The sequence below is a fragment of the Scyliorhinus torazame genome, chromosome 7 (assembly GCF_047496885.1).
Source record: "Scyliorhinus torazame isolate Kashiwa2021f chromosome 7, sScyTor2.1, whole genome shotgun sequence".
Taxonomy (NCBI): domain Eukaryota; kingdom Metazoa; phylum Chordata; class Chondrichthyes; order Carcharhiniformes; family Scyliorhinidae; genus Scyliorhinus; species Scyliorhinus torazame.
Genome location: NC_092713.1, coordinates 69122577 through 69139648, shown reverse-complemented (window position 1 = coordinate 69139648; position 17072 = coordinate 69122577). Strand labels below are relative to the sequence as shown.

The 17072-nt window shown below is 39.7% G+C and overlaps 1 protein-coding gene across 3 annotated transcripts in view; it reads left to right on the top strand.

Annotated features, from left to right (window-relative positions):
• The window catches only part of ipo13b (importin 13b), a 253469-nt gene that overhangs the window by 156535 nt on the left and 79862 nt on the right, over window positions 1–17072 (top strand). For 2 of the 3 annotated variants that reach the window (XM_072510858.1, XM_072510857.1), the window contains 3 exons: window positions 9185–9328; window positions 9499–9579; window positions 16002–16139. In XM_072510858.1, the coding sequence (XP_072366959.1) occupies window positions 9185–9328; window positions 9499–9579; window positions 16002–16139 (363 nt within the window). The remainder of the gene's footprint in view (window positions 1–9184; window positions 9329–9498; window positions 9580–16001; window positions 16140–17072) is intronic. The other variant, XM_072510859.1, reaches the window with a different exon arrangement.

Genomic DNA, 17072 nt, shown 5'->3' with positions numbered 1-17072 from the left:
AATTGAGAACTGAAACATTTTATGAAATTCCTTGTTCCCAAGACACTTGTATTAAATAAAGACATAAGCATGCATGTGAGCTTCTTCCATCTTTAATATATCCAAATTAATTTGAGTGATAGCTGGGACCACCATTTTATGGTGTCTAAATACAATTAATTCAGTTATATTTGATTTTTTTTTTAATTGGCATCTTGAACATCATCTATAATTCAGTCCAATTGCAATTAGCTGCAGTGATTTAAGGTGACTAAGTTGAATTCTGTTTTTGTTGCATGTTTTGGAAATTATTCCACAGTTCTACCTTTTTTCTCCAGTAAAGCTTTGGGGACCTTGGTTACAACCTTGTTAGAACCTGTTGTTGCTATATAATCTCATCAGTTTCAGAAGTGGGTTTGATCTGATACGGTCTGTTAGTTATCGTCTGTTGTCTCTGATATAACAACAGGCTACAAAGATGGAAGGTAAGGACAGTAAATGCCTCGTAGATTATCTCTCGACCTGTTCGAAAAGTGTTTTATTTTGTATGTGCACCTAGTAGTCATTTCTATTCACTGCAAATCAGTTTTATTTCATCAAATCCTATCAATAACCAGAGTACTTAAATGATGACATTGACATTTAATGAATTGTTTTCTGTTGCATCCTTGGAACAGGGATATAGGCTTTTTTAAATATTTGAAACAACTTTTATTTGGCAGTTTTTGCCTTTTTATTACATGAAGTGAGTTATAAAATCACAGAATTGTTACTGTGCAGAAGGAGGCCATTCAACCCTTGTCGACACAGGTGTCTACACAGACTCTCCAAATGAATAATCCACTGTGTACCATTCCACCGCCGTGTCCCCGTAACCCCGCACATTCTTATTTTCTAAATAATGATCCAGTTCTCTCCTGAATGCCTTGGTGGAACCTGCCTCCACCACACTCTTGAGAAAAGGTTTCTCCTCCTGTCAACATTGCTTCTTAATGTGAATGGCCTTAAATTTGTACCCTCTTGTTCTTCATCTATCCAGTAACGAGAGCAGTTTTCCCCTAATTACTCTGTCCAGTTCCCTCATGATTTTGGAATACTTTTATCAAATCTCCAATCAATCTTCCCTTCAAGGCAAACAGTCCTAACTTCTCCAATCTACCTACCTAACTGAAGTTCCTCATTCCTGGATCCCTTCAGTTGAATCCTTTCTGCACTTTCACTATTGCCTTCACATCTTTCCTAAAGTGTGTATCCCAAACCCCATTCCTTATTCATATGTTCATATGAAGCCAGCTGCAATACTCCAGTTGAGGTCGAACCAGTGTTTTATACAAGTTTAACATTATCGCCTTGCTCTTGTACTCCATGCCGCAATTCATAAAGCTAAGGTCCCTCTGCTCCTGCACCCTTTAGAATTGTACCTTTTATTTTATGTTATCTCTATATTCTTCCTACCAATTACTTCACACTTCTCTGCATTAAATCTTAAGTCACTTGTCCACCCATTCCACCACATTATATTCTGCAGTTCTACACTATCCTCCTAACAGTTCACCGTGCCTTCAAATTTCTTATCTACAAATTTTGAAATTGTCTCGCATACCAAGGTCTAGGTCATTACTTTATATCAGGAAGAGTAAGGATCCCAACAACGACCTCTGGGGAACTGCACTATAAACCTTTAACAAATCCATGCTATCCTTCTTTAATTAACCCACGTTTGTCCAAGTAACCATCATTTTGTCTTGAACTATTGCTTCTAGAAGCTTCTCGACCACTGAAGTTAAACTGACTGCCATGTAGTTGCTGGGCTTATCTTTACACTTTTATTTGAACGAGGTGTAACAGATTCTTCAGTCATCTGGCACTATCCCTGAGTCGAAGGAAGACTTGAAAATTATGGTCAGTGCCTCTGCAATTTGTTCTCACACCTCCCAGTATCCTTGGATGCATCTCATCTAGTTCTGGTGCCCTTCTTTAAGTATTCACCCTATCCAATACCTCCTCATTATCAGTTTTTAACCTTCATGTGTCAGAACTACCTCCTCTTTTACCATGGCTTGCACAGCATCTTCTTCGTTAATAAAGACAGATCCAAAGTATTCATTTAATATCTCCGCAATGCCCTCGCTTCCATGCGCAAGTCCTCTTTTTGGGTCCTAATTAGCCTCATTCCTCCTTTTACCATATGTTTACTATTTTACAGATATTTTTAATTTATTTGAGATGTGAGTATTGCTGGCTGGATCAGCACTTATTGCCCATCCCTAATTGCCTTTGAGATATGCCTATAGAAGACTTTTATATTCTCTTTTATGTTAGCTGCCAGACTCTCTTCATGCTTGTTTTAGCAACTCTTATTTGCTTTTTCCCTTACTCTCTGAACTTTCTATATTGAGCCTGGTTGTCAGTTGTATTATCCACCTGACATCTGTCATAAGTACACTTGTTCTTCAGTACAAAGAAGCTCTCACAATGAAGCAATTCCCACCTTTTAATCAATTAAACAAGAAACAAAGAATGCACTTTTCACAGGCCAGAGATTGTTATGATCCTGGACGAGACCACCTATTGTTTTGATGTTGATAGAGAAGAGTAATCGGCATTTTAATATCCAAAAATTTACAAAATGAATGAAAGTTTCATGATTTAAATCAAAATAATTTAACTGAGCAAAAATCAAAGAAAATAAATATTCATAACTAAACTCTTTCTTAACTAGTGGGTTAGATTAAATATATTAGAAGTAGAATGAACATAGTCATTTGTTCTCTGAACTGAATTTTATAACTCCACTTTCCTTCTACACCCATTTAGCTTAACACCCCAATACCTTGAGCTAAATACTTATAAAAATTTGAAGGATTAACCACTTGGTATGAGTACTGCTTTGGAGATTCGCAACAGTTGAGATTTCTTGGGCCTCAATTCCAGCAAAGTTTCCCTTCAAATTTCCCCTTTCACCAGGCTGTTGCCTGGGCTGGAGTGTTTCAGCTATGTAGAGAGGCTGGTTAGGCTGGGGTTGTTTTCCTTAGAGCAGGGAAGGCTGAGGGAGGACCTGATCGAAGTGTACAAAATTATGACATATATATATATATCTATATATACATATATATATATATATATATATATATATATTATACCCCTCTACTAAGAGGAAAAGTTTCTTCCTGTCTACCCTATATATATATATATATATATATATATATAGTAGACAGGAAGAAACTTTTCCTCTTAGTAGAGGGGTCAATAACCAGGGAGCATAGATTTAAGTTAAGGAGCAGGAAAAAATTTAAGCCAAAACGTTTCACTCTGGGTGGTGGGGATCTGGAACACATTACTTGAAATGGTGGTAGAGGCTGGAACCCTCATAATTAAGAAGCATTTAGATGAGCACTTGAAGCACCATAGCATACAAGGATATGGACCAAGTGCTGGAACGTGGGATTAGAATAGATAGGTGCTTGATGGTCGGTGCAGACACGATGAGCCGAAGGGCCTCTTTCTGTGCTGTAAAACTCTTATGACCCTATAACTTTTCCACAGTTGTAGAAGACAGCTTGGGCCAGAATTCTCCTGCTTCTAATATTCTTTAACTCTGGGGCCTTTTATTAAATTGCTCAACTGGCCCGACACTCTTGTGCTCGCTTGTTCGCCCGTTTTCTCACTCTCATGCACTGTCGCACTCCCTCTCTTGCGTTCTTTTTCCCACTCTTGTGGTCTCTCCGTGTCCTTTTTTGCACTCGCAAGCAATTTTGGGGGGAGGGTTTTCGTGCACTCTTTTTTTTTTTTCTTAGGTTTTTTTTTTGTGCTGTCCACATGCTCTTTTTAGTGCCCACGCATTCAGAGAAGACTGGAGGTGTTTGTCGTATAGAGAAGGCTGGGTGGGGGTGAGTGTGGTGTTGGTCATATAGACAAGACGGGGCTGGTGGTGAGGGGCGGTGTTTGTTAAAGAAGACCGTGGGGGGGGGGGGGGGGTGGATTACAAATGTATTTTAATAAGATGGAAAAATTACTTAAATATTGGCAGGTTCAGTGTTTGAAGTCTAGGATGCATTGATCCTTTTAACAAAATAAAATGCAGCAATTATATCAGACCAAAGTTGGTTCACTGCATGGACGAGGAAAGTGACTTGGGTTGTCCAGCTTCATTTCCATGAAAGACAGCACTTCCGGTTAATGAAGCTGTTAAAAAAGGATAGTATAGTTTCAGATTTTAGTTCCAGAAAATACAAGAAAAAGGTCATGGTAAACCTAAATAAAGTATTAGTACTTCAATACTGCTGTAGTATGTATATGTATAGCTGTGAGATTGGAATTCCCTTCCAGGGTTGGTGGTTGTGGCAGAAATGTTGTAAACATTCCAAGTTTAGATTATTAGGTGGATGAAGGAATAGGGTTGAATCGATATAGAGCAGTATAATTAAAACTGTTTGTTTGCATGGAATGTAAACAATAGGTTGAGTCAAATGGCCTGAAATCTATGATGCCACTTATTTAAATTTTCACAAGTTTGTTCTATAAATGTTTTTTTTTAAAAAATCAGACTGTTTCAAATTACTATCGCATGTAGAAGATTGTATTTGACGGAATGATATACCTCAGAATTTAGGTAACCTCGCACCACTCGTGCTTTGCTAGAACAATTGAAGATATCATCTAAAACATCAGCGTTAAATCCTTGGAACAAACTCTTTACTTAAGCTTGGAACTATGTGTTCGATATAACCTACAGGAGGGTGATTTACATCAGTTTATGTCTCAGCATAATTTAAATGCAAATTAATACTGTTTACTTCATGCCCAAGTAGGTTGAATTTTCTAAACTAAACCACAATGGGGATATTTTTATTAAAGTTGTTAAAATTTCAGACTGTCCTCCATACATTAAAAGTGATGTGTAATTTCTGTAATGAGGAAGGAAAGATAATGACTGGCGCTGCAGTGCAGGTTTCATGCTGTTCCGAAGACAGTTTGTTGAAAGCTAACTATAGCCTTATGTTGAAATGTGTAATTGCCAGTTACTGTAATCTTCATTCTTGGCATTTTTTTAAACTGTTATTTAAAGTCTTTCCTTTATTTGTTGCCAGCTCTCTCTCGCTCTCTCTTTCTCTCTTTTTATAATACCGATTGATTGCTTCCTTTGCTGAGTCCTCATTAACTGTACAAAAGAACTTCAGTGTGAAGACTACACTTGTCAGAATTTCCATGTAATTTAAGGGCAATAACTAGCGGGATATAGATTTACAAAACCAAGAACTTGTCACAATGATGAGGGTTTTATTTATGGGTGCGTTATACGTGTGACTTTTCTTTTTGCAGAAGGCTGACAAACTTGTGATTTTCCTACAGTTAACGGGTAAGTCCTTTTGAGAGCAGAGGTGGCTGAAACAATTGGGTTTTTTTAAGTGCCAAGCTTTAAGCTGTTCGCAAACCTATTTATGATCTTGGCTCTTAAATATTAAATTACCTAGTTCATTCAAGAATTGGCAAATTTCAACTGATGTGTTAATTTTAGAATTAATGCACTTTTATTATTAATACATGTATAAGAATGCATTATAATCTGTTCCTTGTTCTAAACTTAACAATTTCCATACTTACCTCAGTACAAATGTATTGAAGGAGTTGCATTGAATTTCAAGCTGCAATTTCTGCCACTTTGAGCATCGCTTTCAGCTCTTGCATTCATTTTAACATCATGCTTTCAAAAAATTAAGGGTGGCAAATTTGTTTGGGGAAAGGCTTTGTGTTCTAAATTAAATTAACTTGGTGAAACCCCACTTTGCTGCTATGCTTTGTTTTGTGTCCCAACAATAGCTCCTACCATGCTGCTTAATTTCTGTAGCTAAAGACCGCAACAAAAATAAAAGATTAAATTTTATATAAGAGGGAAGATTTTGAGCATTGGATCCTTGGCAATTTTAGAGGGGATTGACATTTGGATCCTAACAATTGAGTTGACATGTTGTGGAGTCTGATCTCTGGTAGTCACATTAGATAGTTCAGGATAGTTCAAGGATAGTTCAGTAAGAGTGTGTATCCATGGAATATATCAATGCAGCTGGATGGTGTGGGCAGAATCATTTACTGATTTTAAGTTAATTCAGTTTTGCAAATACCTGAATTCCAGGATTGTCAGTACTAAGCGGAGACATAGTTCAATGATTGACATAGTCTTTTGTCAAATTCACAATTTTGTAAATCTTGCACTTAAAAACTACCTGGAGTTTGCATAATTTGTTCTTCTAAAGGAATTTGACCAGGCAAAATTTGCTCTTGTCATGGACCCCAAGAAATTTAATTTTCTTCAAGTTCTTGTTCTTAATATTGTATTAATATATATTCATTCTGTTAAAACCTTGCATTTTTGAAGACTTTCAACTCATTCCATTACAAATTTTAACGCCCAGCTGTCAGACGGTAATTTGACCTCCTACCAATGGTGATGCTGTAACACTTCCAGAAACATATATATATATATATATATAGACAAAATCAAAGATGCAATACGATACTTTGAATGTGAGGCTTTGCAGGTAATTAAGTCTTTACAGATCCAGAGAGAGAAGGGTAATCACAGGTTAAAGAGATGTGAATTGTCTCAGCCAGGACAGTTGATAGGATTTTGCAAGCCCAGGGCAGATGGTGGGGGGGTGAATGTAATGCGACATCTCCTAAACTATAGTAGTGGCTAAGTTATGTCTGTGTGCTCAACTGAACGTGTCCCATGCCTTGTGACCCGGCTTCACCTGGAAATTGTACATTATACGACTTCCTATGCGCAATGTCTTGACTTCCTATGTGCAATGCCACATGACGTTGACTGGTAAAATATTAAAATCCATGGTTTAGTAAAATTATCACTATCCAGTCAATTGAAATTAGTAGGTAACATGTAAAGGGAATTAAATTTCTTCTGAAGTGGAATCATAACCTCTTCAGTCTGATAGAACACAGATCTAAGATGTATTATTCCTTCTGACAAACAGTGAGGAATCTTTTTAATTTTCTCAGCAATTATCTTTCCTTTGTTCGTTACTGTATTGAATTCTTGCTGAGTAGAGGCTCCTCAGGTACCAAGTGCTAACCAACTATAACAGGATGGCCACAATTCATGTCTGAGCCATGATGTGTGTTGGTTTAACCAAGTAGGACGTTTTAACCATGCTTCATCCTGCCCACACCGGAATGCTCCTACTAAGGGTTTGCCATTGTCTTAAAAATGAAAACTTTGGATAATTTCCTTCTCCATATCCCACTACTAAACGTGGATGTGGTGTCTAATTGTAGCACATATATGTTGCCCTTGGTGAAATTGGCTACGTCAACATATTAAATAAATATTAAGTGAAATGGTGGAGGAGAAAAAGGTATAAATGACTTGTATGTGGATTATTTACGTTAACATTGTGTGTGTGAATTTTTAGTTGACTAAATATATGTATGTCTATATAATCAAATTCAACTTATCAGAGGGCATGCTTTTTCTTAAAAGGATCCGGATAGTGAGCTGTAGCTGAGGCGGGATTTGTAATAACTCGCTCTACTAAGTAAACAATGCAGGTATCCTCTTTGTCACCTCATCCAGTAAATTTGATTGAGGGCTGCGTCAGCCACTTTCCTGAATGGGTTGTTTTTCCGCACCCAGCAACTAGGGACTGAAGGTGTCGAGATCATGATTGTTTACAAAATTACCTCCCAACGTTGGTGTTGACAGCTTGTAAGCATCATGTGAAATTGTAAGCATGTTGTTCAAATGAAGTAGAAATCTGTAGGCTTTTAATTCATACAAGGCTCATTTGTAAGTTATTGGCAGTTTAATTTTTAACTTGATATTTTGTAAGTTTAAAAACTGTCAACCTGGATATCTTTGAACAATGTGAAACTGAAAATGCTCTCCAAGTGACTGCCTGTGTAAGTGGACAAATTTATAGGCTAATTTTTTAAGTGGCAGAGAATGGATGTTTATAACTGAGGGGCTTTTAAAGGGTGAATTGTCAGGGTGTGCACTTTGGCTACACAAGCGTAAGCTGAGGTTTATATATGTATGTGTATTTTGTCTCGTGGATAAGTAAGTGGATCTATGGTATTAATGAGTTTGTGTTGGTGGGGTAGAAAGAATGCACAAAATGAACCAGTCTGCTACCACCCAGCGCTACATTGTTGGGTTTCCTTTTATAGTTCTATAAAAATAAGATCATATGCAAATGGTATATATATATATATATATATATATATATATGGTTGGGGTAATTGTTGCATGGGAAGCTGAAATGACATGGTTGAAAAATGAAACTTCGCTAACATTTACCCTGCAGAATAAACACAAGAACCCTATTAGCTATCGCAAACAACGATGACTAGTACTTTTAAGGTTAAATTGTATGATTTATAGGAATTTTCATATTAAATGTGGGTTGTTCCCAATCTACTTGCCTGCTCACTCAATTTCATACCACATTTTGCATAAATCACTTTATCGACAGGGGAAATTATTGATTTAAAATGGCTGACTGCACAACCTCATCTTTGGTTGTGGATGTCCAAGGCTGCTATTTTCTACCTCGAGCTACTGCACCCAAATTCTTTTCAATTAAAAAAGGAAACTATTCTTTCAAAATTGAGGAGCTGCTGGGGAAAGGTTCTTTACTTATGTCTATCCTTAAAAAGAAATCATCATTTTTTCTTCACTTCTTTGTCCGTTCTCTTATCTTCTGCTGCCTTTTCAGGGTCATGGACTTTCTTTGTGATTTTCCTCAATTTGCATTTATTTTTTCCTGTATCTAGTTTTGTTGGCCACTAAGTAGGTATATTTTTTAAATCTTTTTATAATTAGTTTGAATCTTTTTTCAGTAACTTGTATCCTTGTTGCACTTGTAAATTTAATACTGCTTCTTGAATTTTTTAAGTCTTTCCTTATGTAACTTGTGTAATAAAGTATTGCTAATTTTGTTTTATATAAAGATTTGTTTCTAGTAAAAGTAATTATTTCAAGTTAATCACTCAGTCATTTTTCTTTGTATTAAATTTATTTATTTATGTACCTACCGTGATAATTATACTCATGTTAATTATTATGAATTGTTATGGCCATTATGAACATACTTAAGTTTTGATGCTGTAAGTATCGATCATTTAAGTTGCTCATAATTCTGTTCTGTTTTCATGCAATTATAGCTTTGTTTTTGACCTTCCCTTGCAGCCAAATCCATCAAATAAACTAGCAATAATACATATTTTGGGTCTGTTGTCCAATTTGTTCACCACATTGGATATCAGTCACCATGACGATGAGCCAGAAGGCACTGAAGCAAAGAAAAAACCCACCTTGCAAGGACCCAACCCTGTAAGTACTACCAGTGGTACTAACATGGGATTCTCATGACTTGATCTTAGTCTTTTTAGAAATACAATGCTGTTTATATAGCCAGGGACATATTTATGGGGGAATTTTCTGTTTTATAAATTCAATTTGAGGTTCAAAACCAACAATTAAAGGTAATAATTTGTCTACAGGTTGTGGTGGTCCTCCAACAGGTCTTCCAACTCATACAGAAAGTGTTGTCTAAATGGCTGAATGATGCTCAGGTTGTTGAGGTAAGGTAGATTGTTAAGGACTGTTAGATTTGATTAAATGCATCTCGTTCTGTGACTTACTGATTTCATTTTTAAATTAAATTTATCTTCCTTTTCATATAGTGTGGCCTCTTAATGAAAAGGCAATCAATTGGAGGGCTGCTTAAGTTACTTAGTCACTTTCAGGAGTTCAGGGAAATTACTGTAATAAAAATTTTGTCTAACTTCTGAAATTTGTGCTTATAATTGCTAACCTTTAGCGCAAGAGTGATGTGTTTATACACTATGATGTGGAGATGCCGGCGTTGGACTGGGGTGAGCACAGTACGAAGTCTTACAACACCAGGTTAAAGTCCAACAGGTTTGTTTCGATGTCACTAGCTTTCGGAGCGCTGCTCCATCCTCAGGTGAATGAAGAGGTCTGTTCCAGAAACACATATATAGACAAATTCAAAGATGCCAAACAATGCTTGGAATGCGAGCATTAGCAGGTGATTAAATCTTTACAGATCCAGAGATGGGGTAACCCCAGGTTAAAGAGGTGTGAATTGTACCAAGCCAGGACAGTTGGTAGGATTTCGCAGGCCAGATGGTGGGGGATGAATGTAATGCGACATGAATCCCAGGTCCCGGTTGAGTTCTTCATCCAGACGCACGGAACAGCCATGGGGACCAAATTCGCACCCCAATACGCCAACATCTTCATGCACAAGTTTGAACAGGACCTACTCACCGCACAGGACCTTCAACCGATGTTATACACCAGATACATCGATGACATTTTTTTCCTTTGGACCCACGGCGAAGAATCACTGAAACGACTACACGATGACATTAATAAGTTCCATCCAACCATCAGACTCACCATGGACTACTCTCCAAAATCAGTTGCATTCTTGGACACACTCGTCTCCATCAAGGACGGTCACCTCAGCACTTCGCTTTACCGCAAACCTACGGATAACCTCATGATGCTCCACTTCTCCAGCTTCCACCCTAAACACATTAAAGGAGCCATCCCCAATGGACAAGCGCTCCGTATACACAGGATCTGCTCAGACGAGGAGGAGCGTAACAGACATCTACAGACGTTGAAAGATGCCCTCGTACGAACGGGATATGGCACTCGACTCATCGATCGACAGTTCCAACGCGCCACAGCGAAAAACCGGACCGACCTCCTCAGAAGACAAACATGGGACACAACCGACAGAATACCCTTCGTCGTCCAGTACTTCCCCGGAGCGGAGAAACTACGTCATCTTCTTCACAGCCTTCAACACGTCATTGATGACGATGAACATCTTGCCAAGGTCATCCCCACACCCCCACTACTTGCCTTCAAACAACCGCGCAACCTCAAACGAACCATTGTTTGCAGCAAACTACCCAGTCTTCAGAACAGCGACCACAACACCACACAACCCTGTCATGGCAATCTCTGCAAGACGTGCCAGATCATCTACATGGATACCACTATTACACGTGAGAACACCACCCACCAGGTACGCGGTACATACTCGTGCGACTCGGCCAACGTTGTCTACCTCATACGCTGCAGGAAAGGATGTCCCGAAGCGTGGTACATTGGCGAGACCATGCAGACGCTGCGACAACGAATGAACGGACATCGCGCGACAATCACCAGGCAGGAATGTTCCCTTCCAGTCGGGGAACACTTCAGCAGTCAAGGGCATTCAGCCTCTGATCTCCGGGTAAGCGTTCTCCAAGGCGGCCTTCAGGACCCGTGACAACGCAGAATCGCCGAGCAGAAACTTATAGCCAAGTTCCGCACACATGAGTGCGGCCTCAACCGGGACCTGGGATTCATGTCGCATTACATTCATCCCCCACCATCTGGCCTGCGAAATTCTACCAACTGTCCTGGCTTGGTACAATTCACACCTCTTTAACCTGGGGTTACCCCATCTCTGGATCTGTAAAGATTTAATCACCTGCTAATGCTCGCATTCCAAGCATTGTTTGGCATCTTTGAATTTGTCTATATATGTGTTTCTGGAACAGACCTCTTCATTCACCTGAGGAAGGAGCAGCGCTCCGAAAGCTAGTGACATCGAAACAAACCTGTTGGACTTTAACCTGGTGTTGTAAGACTTCGTACTTTATACACTATGTTGGAGCTTCAGCATGAAATGATAGGATGTGGGTTTGTATCTGGTTTTTGTCATGTTTCTCACCAGCAATAACAACAATTTACATTTATATAGCACCCTTAAGAAAGAACACCCTTCAGAGACATAATCGGATAAAAGTTATGCCGATAAGACAAAGCAGATATTTGAAAGTTTAAGCAAAAGCTTGACCAAAGAGGTGGAATTTAAGAGGTCCTTAATTAAAGGAGAGTGAGTAGAGAGGAGTTTAGGAAGGGAATTTCATAATCTGGTCCCTAGACAACTTGAGGCTCACCTGTCAGTAGTGGGGTGAGGGGCAAGGAGAAAAGAGTCAACGGAACACAGGTCAAGAGAATGTACTGCTGGAGGAGTCTACCAAAATGGGGCCACCTTTTGAAACCAGCTTCTAAACAGTGATCCTGATATTTCTTCCTTTGACTAAGCAGCAGACATGCCAACTTTTGCAATCTCCCTAAAGGGCTTTGAGCCAAAGCTGAAATGTCAGGAGGTGAGGCTGGCATCAGCGATGGAAAGCTTCTGGTTTCTAAAGCAGTGAGCACGTCTGAGGCTGGGGAAAGAGGGAGGACACCGGCCATAGCCAGCAATGAGAGGGCCCCTGGCAATGGCTATTATAGTCTTGGATAGGACAGGGTGGGGATGATGCTCTGGAGCGGTGTCTTGTCTTGGCATGACGAAGTGAGCTGCCAATTGATCATTCAGCTGTCTGGGAGAGGAAGGTTCAGGATTCTGTTCATGTGTCTGTGCTCAGTTTTCTGGGTCTAGCCAGGCAGTGCAAGGGAGATCCAGTTGACCCCATTATCAAATGAGCTTCAGAGAAGAATGGTCAGAGACAGTGGTCTGGGTTTTGGCTGAGTCAAGTTCATGTTAAATTTGGTGGGCAGAAACCAATTCCAGATTTCCGCCCCCATTCTTATTTCTAGATACTTTTGTCAGTGCCAGATAAGGGTCCAATAACCCATTTGCACACAGCATTTCCACCCTTGTCAGCTCCATTGTGAGGATGGGCAGTTTAAACCTACCAATAAATAGAGGTAGGCCACCTGCTCCCTTCCATTACCACGTTTGGATGTGGCAAACCCACTCCAGCACACCCTTTCCTCCCGAAAATGAAATTATGCCAGGGCCTTTTTAAAGGAGATGGGTATGCCAAGTCAATGTTTCCAGACTCTATCTTCTCACCCCCCTCCATGAAAATCTGGCCCAGAGCTACTTTTTCAGAAGTGTGAAGTGATTCATTTTGGTAGGAAGAACACGGAGAGACAATCTAAAATAAAGGGTACAGTTCTTAAAGGGGTACAGAAGCGGGGGGACCTGGGTTTATATGCACATAAGCCATTGAAGCTGATCAGAAAGTTTGTAAGAACGGTTAATAAAGCCTAGGATTCTGTATGATTTATCAATAGCAGCATAGAGTAGACAAGGAAGACGGTAATGTTAAACTTGTATAGAACACTAGTTCGGCCTCCGTTCTGGCCACTACACTTTAGGGACGATGTGAAGGCCGTGCAGGAAATGATTCTAGAGCTGAGGAACTTCAGTTACATAGAAAGATTTGAAAGGTTGAAACTGTTTTCCTTGGTGAATAGAAGGTTGAGAGAAGATTTGAGACAGACGTACATAATTGTGAGGAGTTTGGACGAAGTAGGTAGGGTGAAACTGTTCCCGTTGGTGGAAGGGTTGAGAACAAAAGGGCACAGACGTAACATAATTGGCAAAAGAAGCAATGGCGACATGGAAAAAAAATGTTTTCATGCAGTAAGTGGTTGGGGGGTTGTGGGAGGAATTATTGGAAAATGGGAAAGAACAGCGGAGCTTTGTTGAAAAACTGGCTCATGTAGAATGGGCTGAATGACCACCTTTTGTTAGGCAACGTTCTATATCGTTGTATTGGAGTGGGAGGAACAACCCTTCTTGGTACATTCTAGCATAAGCTTTTTGTGAAGCGTTTCGTAGGGAAATACAGTTTTTTGTAACCTCTAGCCTGCTGTAGACCAAATAAGCCACTAATGAGGTTTATAAACCAACTGCCCATCTATATGTTTGAGTAAAATAGCACATGATTTTTAGATCAAATCTTATGATTTATGAGTTGGTTGGGTTGGTCTTTAATTTCTGATTTCACCTTTTAGTGTGGTGCAGTGTCATAGAATCCCTACAGTGCAGAAGGAGGCCATTCGGTCCATTGAGTCTGCATCGACTCTCTGAAAGAGTACCCGACTCAGACCCACTCCCCCCGTCCTATCTCCTGCAACCCCGTAACGCTATACCTGGACACTAAGGGGCAATTTAGCATGGACAATCCACCTAACCCGCACATCTTTGGACTGTGGGAGGAAGCCGGAGCACCCGGAGGAAATCCACGCAGACACTGGGAGAAAGTGCAAATTCCACACAAGACAGTCACCCAAGGCCGGACCACTGTGCCACCATGTCTTTCTATGTGAATCATGCTATATAAATACAAGTTTTGTTTTGTTGATTCCTCGGATATAAACTGTTCTGATGTGTGCAAAGGTAGTGTGCTAAAGTGAACCCGTTTCCACTTAACCAAAATTAGGGTTAGTCACCCCAGATGTTTTGTATGCATCTGCAGTTAGCTAATTTTAGAGCTGTTCTAACAGACATCTAAGATTAAAGTATTCAACCAGTCAAATCAATTGTGGAATTGGAGAGGGAATCCAGATTAAATTAGGTAAATTACCATTCTGCTCTCAAAAAATAAACTTTCCATGTGTGGTATAACAATTAGAAAAGCAATTCTACCTCTTGAGCATTCCTGTTCACTCTGATCTCATGATGTTGGCACTAATATGTATTGCTGTGGAGAGTAGCAGTGAGTGGATACGTTATATAAAAGTCTGGACCTGGGTGGGTATGCAACAAAACTTGCAGACAACACAAAAATAAAAAACCTAGTTAAAAGTGAAGGGGATTGTAAACAGCTTGCAGTGGAACGTGGTTTAGTAGCTTGGATAAACAGAAATAGATGAGACTTAACGTGATACATTTTGAGAGGGGGAATACAGAAAGGATATTTACACTAAATAGAAAAATATTTCAAAGGAGTCGAGGGCAGGTGTAATTTCAACCTAGCTCTCCAGGCATAAAAGTCACCAGATTGGGTTGGTAAGATTAGGGGGGCACGGTAGCACAGTAGTTAGCACTGTTGCTTCACAGCGTCAGGGACTCTGTTTCGATTCCCGGCTTGGGTCACTGTCTGTGCGGAGTCTGCACATTCTCCCTGTGTCTCCGTGGGTTTCCTCCGGGTGCTCCGGTTTCCTCCCACAAGTCCCGAAAGATGTGCTTGTTAGGTGAATTGGACATTCTGAATTCTCCCTCTGTGTACCCGAACAGGCGCCGAAATGTGGCGACTAGGGGATTTTCACCGTAATTTCATTGCAGTGTTAATGTAAGCCTACTTGTGACACTAATAAAGAATAAATAAAGATTAAAATTATCTTCTTAGAGATTCAGATGAACAACTCTTTAAAGTGGGAAGACCAACGAACGAAGCTGGTATTTAAAATATTTTATGATTTTATAATTGGGATTGCATAATTTAAAGAATATGGGCAATGCTAAGCTTCTATAAATTATTGGTTTTGCCAAGAGAAGACCTGATAGGGACCTGACCTAATCAGGGCAGCGGGGCCAAAACTGTTAATGAGACAACATAAGCTTAACATCAGCACCAGGAGAGCAAAGGGAAAGTTTAGAGTACAATTTCTTTGTGCAGAGAATTGTTAAAAATGCCTCTTGTTTTATAAGAAAGTGGATAAATATTTGAAAAGGAACATTTTAAGTGGATATGGTGAATAGGCAGGGGAATGGTACTAAGTGGCTAGTGAAGAGAGCTGACACATGCAAGAAGGGCTCATTGGTCTCATGTGTTATAAAATTCTTTCATTCTAATATGAAGACTCACATTCATTTTGCCAAACTGAGGTCTTCCAGTTGCCCCCAAGCAATCTATAGAGACCATTTCATAGAGACAAGATGTTTTTCTGTCATATTTGTGTGCTGATCAAAGGGCAAGAACACAGTAGTGCAGAGATCTTGATCTGTAGCCCACAGTCTTGGGCACCAAGGCCACGGTGTTACATGCATGGAGTTTAAAATGGAGGGAAAAAAGTGAGGGAAGCCTCATCTCTAAAACAAAGTTGTACAACATAAAGCTCGTGTCAGTGCTCGCCCTAAGTACATGAGACTATATTTGGCCCTGAAGAATAACTTTGTAACCAATTTGAACTGTACCACGATAATTGAGATTGATTTTCTTTTTCTTTCCAGGCTGTTTGTGCAATCTTTGAAAAGTCTGTGAAGACACTTCTGGATGATTTTGCTCCCATGATTCCACAGCTTTCAGAAATGCTGGGTCAGATGTACAGTACCATCCCACAGGCATCTGCATTGGAACTAACACGACAGGTAGAATCCATGCATGTTATTTCAGCTCAAGTTTTCCCATTGAACCAACTGAATGATCTGTACTTTTTTCTGTTCTGCGATGGGAAGAAAATTTACAGTTTTATTGAGTTTTAATAATTTAGATTCTTCAAAGTGTACTCCTAATGGGGTACAGATTGTCAAACGTAATCTGGCATGTAAAGAAATAATATTTTACGGTCATGAAATGATTAACACCATCAGAAAGGCAGGGCTTCATTCCCTAATCTGTGGCGGTTCATGTGACTTGCAATTGGGTAGCAATAGGCACTTTAAAATTGGATCCTGTCTGAAGCTAAACAAGGGAAAAAGTAAGTCAAGATTCTTGCATACAATTGTGATTGGGTGACTTGCTGGAACCTGCATTTATGCAATCTGAATGAGTACAGGATAAGACTCAACCATGATATTCTCACTATCTGAAATCACACTGGAGAAAGGCCACTTGGGAGAACAATGGGATTCCCTGTGCCAATGAAACTATGGCCCAACATGAGCAGCATTTCCAGGAAAATAGATGCTTTTTTTTTTCAATCAAAGAATGGTACACCTCCGGTGCCTTATGCAATTCAAATTTTAAACCCAGTTTTCAAAGAGCAAAAGGTTGTGATTGACTGGAACATTGGAAGCTGGATCTTCCGGTCTCCAGATTGCTACGAAGCCCCAATGCAGTGACTCCATGGGAACTGCCCGGGAAGTTTGAACTTGCGGTAGGCAATTCCCCTGCTCCCTGGGGCCCTCTGGAAAAAGTCTCTAATTCTGAGTTAGTCGGGACAGAATTTTCCCATATTTTTTCAAAGTTTCAGCCCTGACGAGCAAACTGGAGAGAATAAAACTCACCACATATTCAGTCTGTTTTACAGAATTTTCTTTTTCCACGTGGTTTGCGCCACGCTCTTGGCAGTTTTCCTTTGA